This window comes from Carettochelys insculpta, chromosome 32 (genome assembly GCF_033958435.1).
Source record: "Carettochelys insculpta isolate YL-2023 chromosome 32, ASM3395843v1, whole genome shotgun sequence".
NCBI classification, from domain to species: domain Eukaryota; kingdom Metazoa; phylum Chordata; order Testudines; family Carettochelyidae; genus Carettochelys; species Carettochelys insculpta.
In genome coordinates this window covers 11627803-11634723 of record NC_134168.1, presented here as the reverse complement: position 1 = coordinate 11634723, position 6921 = coordinate 11627803, and the positions used below count along the sequence as shown (strand labels likewise).

At 49.2% G+C, this 6921-nt stretch overlaps 1 protein-coding gene across 1 annotated transcript; it reads left to right on the top strand.

Moving 5' to 3' along the window:
- Nucleotides 1–484: 484 nt before the first annotated feature.
- LOC142004951 (olfactory receptor 5B21-like) lies at nt 485–1462 on the top strand. The gene has a single exon (XM_074982627.1). It carries the CDS (start codon nt 485–487, stop codon nt 1460–1462), a length of 978 nt encoding a protein of 325 aa, XP_074838728.1.
- Nucleotides 1463–6921: the final 5459 nt, after the last annotated feature.

The window sequence follows — 6921 nt, the reverse complement described above, 5'->3', positions numbered from 1 at the left end:
TAGCCTCATCAGCACAGACTGTCTGAATTTCATCTGAGATCCTAGCGGCATGGACAGGTGGCTATTCCCAGCCACTGCCACTACCTTTGTGCTCTCATTGCTAGTTTCATCTGACTATCTTCATCAAAGTTAGTGTACATATACCTGCCCTAGTGGGGAAGTAGCAATCCCAGCTCCAGGGCAGACCTACATGTGGTTAACCTCTAAGTATCTCTCATTTTTAACCTATAGATTGTCTCATGTCTCCTGGATTTGTTGATACGATACTGATATAATAATGACACATCAAAATCCTAGCTTTAGGGAGTTAGGTCATTCATTAGAGTTCTGTGAGCTGTACTCAGCTAGAGTATAAGCTCACACACTGAATTATACGAGTCACCAGTGGAGAGATGCAGGGGAATGAGATTACCTCTGTCTATCAATGCACCTATCCATGTAACACAGCGCGACCTGATCTGTTTCCCTTTTCTTGATACGTAGGATGGGGAAAGCGGAAGGAAGAAACCAAACGCTCATCATGGAATTCATCCTCTTAGGCTTCGGGAATGGCCCAGAACCACAGCCCCCTCTTTTCCTGCTTTTTCTCATGATCTACATTGTGACCATGACTGGGAACAGCCTCATTGTTGGGCTAGTTGCGGCTGATCAGCACCTTCACACCCCCATGTACTACTTACTGGGAAACTTGTCCTTCCTGGAGATCTGTTACTCCTCCACCTACCTGCCCAGGCTGCTGGCCAGTCTCCTGACTGGGGACCGAGCCATCTCTATTAAGGGCTGTATTGTACAATTATATTTCTTTGGTATCCTCATAACTGCAGAATCTCTGCTGCTCTCAGCAATGTCCTATGATCGGTATTTAGCGATATGCCACCCACTCCGTTACGCTGCTCTGATGAATGGCCGGGTTTGCTGCCAGCTTGTGGTAGGGTGCTGGATATGCAGCTTTCTGCTCTGCAGCGTAGTCAATATTTCCTTGTTCCAGTTAACGTTCTGTGATTCCAAAGAAATTGACCATTTTTTCTGTGATTTTACACCCCTGATAAAACTGTCCTGTGGTGATACCCAGACTCTGGAATTGGTGACATTTGTTAGTGCAGCCACCGGCACATTTGTGTCTTCTCTTCTGACCCTGACATCCTACGTTTGTATCATCACCACCATCCTGAGAATCCCATCCACCACTGGCAGGAAAAAGGCCTTTTCCACCTGCTCCTCTCACCTCATTGTACTGACAGTTTTCTATGTGACCTTGATTACTGTCTATGTCGTTCCAACAGCCAACACGCCCAAGGTCCTACACAAAATCTTCTCTGTCTTCTACACCATCCTGACTCCCATGCTCAACCCTGTCATCTACTGCCTGAGAAACAAGGATGTCAAAGAATCTCTGAGAAAAGCTCTTCTGAAACTCATTGCTTTCAGTAACAGTCTTAGAGGTTTCAAGGATTCATTATAGCACAGTGACGGGCAACTTGCTGCTCCTCATGGTTGAATGTTGGACCCGAGAGCCGTTTTGTTTACCATTGCTCAGACAAAGGGTCGCCGCATTCCTTTGTTTATGTCAGTGTAGATTTCCCCCCATTGTTATTACTACAGTCACACACGTGCAAAGCAAGGACATGTGAGTTGAGGTGTGCGGTGACTGAACTCAACATTGACTGTGAAAGTCATCCTCTGCATCCGGCCGAGCACTGCCGGGGTTCATTCCGAACACCCCAACAATTCTAAGCACGCAAGCACCGTGAGCAGAACAGCCCTGCCCCAGGAACTACACGAGGGTGTGTCTGCACAGCAGCCTGGTTTCGAAATGAGCTCTTGTGGAAGAGCTATTGTGGAACAGCTTTTTCCGAAATCGAGTTCCTGCACACAAAATGCATTTCCAACTCGCATGTAGCTATTTCGAAATACAGCAACGACACACGTACGCTGGGTCCACGCTCCGGAGTTCTGTGGAGAGAAGAGGCCTTCTGCCGACAGAGCTGGGGAGCGTCCACGCTGCAGACGCACTCTGTCGAGGATCTGCCCGCAGAACGCGGCCGTTTTCCTGGCCAACTTCTATGGTGACTATTCGAGGCAGAGCGTCTCTGTCCACAGATACTCTCAGCACAAAAATAGCGTGAACGCTCCAGGAGCCCTCCCTCAACAGAGAGGATGCTGGTTCACCAGGCAGCCCTGTTTGCAGAGCCTTGTGAGCTGTTCTGTCGAGAGAGGACAGTCTGTCTACAGAGGGCGTTGACGGGGGAGCCTCCAGTAGGTGTGGACATGATCTGGGGACAGAGGTTCTGTTGGAAAATATCTGTCCACAGTGACTTCTGTCAACAGAACGCTGCAGTGCAGACCCAGCTTCACAGCCTGTTTTGAAATACAGCCATAGGATACCCGATAGCTTATTTCCAAAAAGGCTCCTTTCCCTGTCTTAACAGCACCTTTATCGCTGTTTCCAAAAAGGCGCTATTCCTCATGGGGTGAGGTTTGCCAATTTCGAAATAAGCCGACCGCTATTGTGAAATTTCAAAATAGCAGTTGCTTTCTGCAGTTGCTAGGATAGTTATTCTGAAATCACAGCCGGTGCTTTGAAATAACTTCTCTGTGTAGACCTACCCTTCCAGTTAGGGTTACATGTCTCAGCGTTCAGCTATGTAAGATTTCCTGTCTGTTCACGTATCTTTGCAGGGGCCAAGCAACATGAAATTATCTATGTGCGAGATAATTAGATACTAGATAATTATAAAATTATCTATAGATGAGATAATTATATACTTGATAACTAGATACTGCTCAGCTCCGTAAATATAGTGTTTTTTTCTTTAAAATTAAAAGGAAAATGTACATGATGTAGTTACATGGTTGTATGGGGCAGGTGCTTGCGGGGGGGCCGGCTCAGGGCAGGGGTGTGTGGTGTAAAGGAGCCAAGGCAATCTTTGGGGAATCTCAGAATAGAGGGTTGTTGGGGGCCTCTGGAATGGGGCTGAGAGTGCAGGAGTGAGGGCAGGACCTGGGATGCTTGAGGGGCTCAGGGCAGGGTTGGAGGGTTGGGGAATGAGGGCATGGGGTGAGCGGCCCAGAGCAGGGGGTTGGGTATATGCTGGGGAACGCAGGAGGGGATGGAGGTTCGGGGAGGGGACTGGGTATGCTGTAGGGCACAAGGAAGGAATGAGGGAAGAATCAGGGCAGGGGGCTTAGCATGGGGGTTGGGAGGTCTAAGAGGGCTGACCAGGATGACTTGTAATGATGGCATTGAAGGTGGCTCACTGCCAGCCCCAGTGTCTCCTTGAGGAGGTCAGGCTATGGTTCCCATCTCCTCTGGGAAAGGGGATGGGGCACTGTTCATGGCCCCCCTCTCTCTTGTCCAGGGGGGCTGGGCCATGTTTCATGGCCCCAGCCTGTCCTCTCAGTGGGGTTCTCCCATTCCTGGTGCTGGTCTGTCCTCTTTCGTGGGCAACCAGCGGTTCTGAGACTCAGCCTGTTCTCTGGGTGGGTGGGATGCACAGCTGTGCTTCCCAGCCCGGGGCAGGGCCAGTGGACATCAGGGCTGCCCCATCTGGCACTGCAGCTGTGATCTGAGGTAGGTGGGCCACTTCCCTACTCTGGTGTCCAACAACATGGAGCATCCTGGCCCCAGGTGGCCACCGCTTCCTGCTCCAGCCACCCCCCTGTGGTCACTGTGCTGTACAACTGTGCCTGCTCTCTAACCCCTCCCGTGTGCTGGAAACCACCAGGTCAAGAGCCCTGCCCGCCAACTGGCTAACCCCAGGGGTGACTCGAGCACCGTCCCTTCTCTTTGTTCATTTCCCACAAATAAGACTAACAACAAATTGTACAGCAGTTACACGGACGAAACCAGCCAACAGCCGAGTTATACTCACGCAGTCCAGACCCCCTGGCGTTCGCTGAAGCCAGTGTTGGCTCGAGTAGTGCGGGTAGTGGTACAACGAGGGATATGGTTATTTTACACTCACGACAGCCACAGACTTACTTTCTCGTCCCTGTACTGGAATGATTAAATAATTTCACGGCGTGCGACTGTTTCACAATAATACAGGTTTGGCAGGTGCTTTTATGGCTTTTGGCACTTGAAAAGCATCTATTCTGATTAAAGAGATCAGAGGTAGATCACAGTCCCAGAGCAACAAGGTGTAAGACTGGAATGCATTATCTACAGAAGTGGTGGAGTCGTCTTCCCTGGAGGTTTTTAGTCCCGGCTTGACAAAACCCTGGCTGGGATGATTTAGCCGGGGTGGTCCTGCTTTGAGCAGGGGGTTGGACTAGATGACCTCCTGAGGTCTCTTCCAATCCTATGATTCTGTGATTAATTTGAAAAGATGTTCATCGTCCCTCGAGCTTTTAAATGAGAGGTATGAAAAGATGGCTCTTGGGAGGTTACCTTCTGTGCAAGTAAGTACCATGATGCTGGTGGTAATAGAACCGAAGGGAGAACGGTATCAGAGGGACCGGTCTTTGCACATCATCTGATCAATACCTGCCTAAGAGCCAACTTCCCATCCAAAAAAGACTGTCCTGAGACGTTACAGGTCGAGCCCTCTAATCCGGCACACTCTGGTCCACTACAGCTGTAGTGCAGCAGGACTTTTGTTAGCAGAATGTCCACTCCTCATGGGTGTGGCTGAGTTTCCTGTGCTCCCATGAAGTTTGTTTCCCACCCCTAGTTCTGGCTCTCAGTGTTCTGTGCTGTTCTTCAGCTGTAATTTACCCCTCAATGTCTTCTAAGAGCCCCACAACTGTGGAAGGGTCGGTAAAGCTGCCAGACAATATTGACCCCTCATGATTCAGCAAATTCTCTGGTTTGGTACTGGTCAGGCCCCAAGGATGCCAGACGAGACGGGTTCAATCTGTGGTTCTCATCCTTTTAGTAGGCACCATAAGAACATAAGAACATAAGAATGGCCATACTGGGTCAGACCAAAGGTCCATCAAGCCCAGCATCCCATCTACCGACGGTGGCCAATGCCAGGTGCCCCAGAGAAGGAGAACAGAAGACAAGTGATTTATCTCCTGCCATCCATCTCCTGCCCTTGTTATGAAGGCTAGGGCACCAGCTACAGGCCAGACCATTCCATATCTGCAGCTCAGAGGCTCCAGCATTTTGCAGTTTGTAATCACGAGCCAAAGTCCTTTGGAGTTAAGGCAAAGACTCAGTCAGTGACCATTAAGTGTTTTGTTCCTGGTCCCAAAGGGGGCAAAGGCCAGAGACATTTCCTGCATGTGTATAAGGGCAAGGACCTGTGTCTCCTCTGCCCGCTCTCGAAATAAACAGTGGAAGACTGCATTGCTGCTTTACAATACAGCCATCCACCTCCAACTTTCCCACCCCACGTCCACGGCACGTTCCGGCACACTGTGGGAGCAGGAGCCCCTCGTTCGTTCAGCAAAGACCAGGAGGGTGGGTCCAAGTTAGGCCATCAGGAGTCAAAGTCTGGATTTTCAGGAGCATGGAAAAGAGAGGTACCCAACTCCCTTTGACACCAAAGGGCAGTTTCATACACAAATCCCCGAGGTGTATTTCAAAGTGACTGCCAGTAAGAACAGGGAGATTGAAAACTTTGTCAAGTGGAGACTGGGGGACTTCTTGGATGCACTGGGCATTTCAGTCACCTGGAAACTTTATCCAAGACTTTTTTATCCTGGCAGCATTTATTTCTTTCTCCTAACATTACAATTGACATGAGTTTGATTTTTCTGTTATTCTGGCAGATGTAGATCGGGTAGATCCATTAGGGTAGGGTAGGGTCCAGAGTGACCTAGACAAATTGGAGGATTGGGCCAAATAAATTTGATGAGGTTCAACAAGGACAAGTGCAGAGTCCTGCACTTGGGATGGAAGAATCCCAACCATTGTTACAGGCTGGGGACTGACTGGCTAAGAAGCAGTGCAGCAGAAAAGGATGTGGGTTTTACTGTGTATGAGAAGCTGGATATGAGTCAACAGTGTGTCCTTGTAGCCAAGAAGGCTAATGGCACACTGGGGTGCATTAAGAGGACCATTTCCAGCAGATCTAGAGAAGTTTTTATTCCTCTTTATTCAGCACTGGAGAGACCAAATCTGGAGTATTGAGTCCAGTTCTGGGTCGCCCCCAGTAAAGAAAGGATATAGATGCATCAGAGATGGTTCAGTGGAGGGCAGTGAAAAATGATTAAGGGGCTGGAGCACATGACGTACAAGGAGAGGCTGAGGAATCTGGGCTTATTTAGTTTGCAGAAGAGAAGAGTGAGGGACGATTTGAGTTCAGCCTTCAAATTCCTGAAAGGGAGCCCAACATTGGATGGAGAGATGCTGTTCTCATAAGCAACTGATGTCGGAACAAGGAACAATGGATGGTGAAGCACTGAAATGTGTTACCTAGAGAGGAGATGGAATCTCCACCCCAGAGGTTTCTAAGTCCCGGCTTGACAAAGTCCAGGCTGGGATAATTTAGTTGGGGTTGGTCCTGCTGTGGGCAGGTGGCTGGACTTGATGACCTCCTAAGGTCTCTTACGATTCTGGGACTTTTCTGCCACGGCTCGCTCATTACTTCTTAGTGCTTCCCTCTCTGAATTGACTGGAAGTCTATCAGTCTCAAGCCCCAATCCTGCAAACTCCTAGAAGATAAATTCAGTTATTAAATGATAGAATAATATAATGATGGTTCATGGTTTGGAGGTCTGCCCAGCACCTCCCAGAACACATTCTGTTCTCCAAGCTGGAGGAAGAACAGAGGAGCATCGGGGACCAGCATAAGTGATATAAGGCCAGCTGAAGGCACATATGAAAGAGTGCAGCATCGGTGTTGACACATGGAAGAACCTTGTCCAGGACTGTCTCCAGTGGAGAAAGACAATCTATGGGGGGTGTGGCGGTATTTGAGAGGTGCCACCGCAGTGAGGATGAGGAGTGGCAGAGAAGAAGAAAAGAGTGTC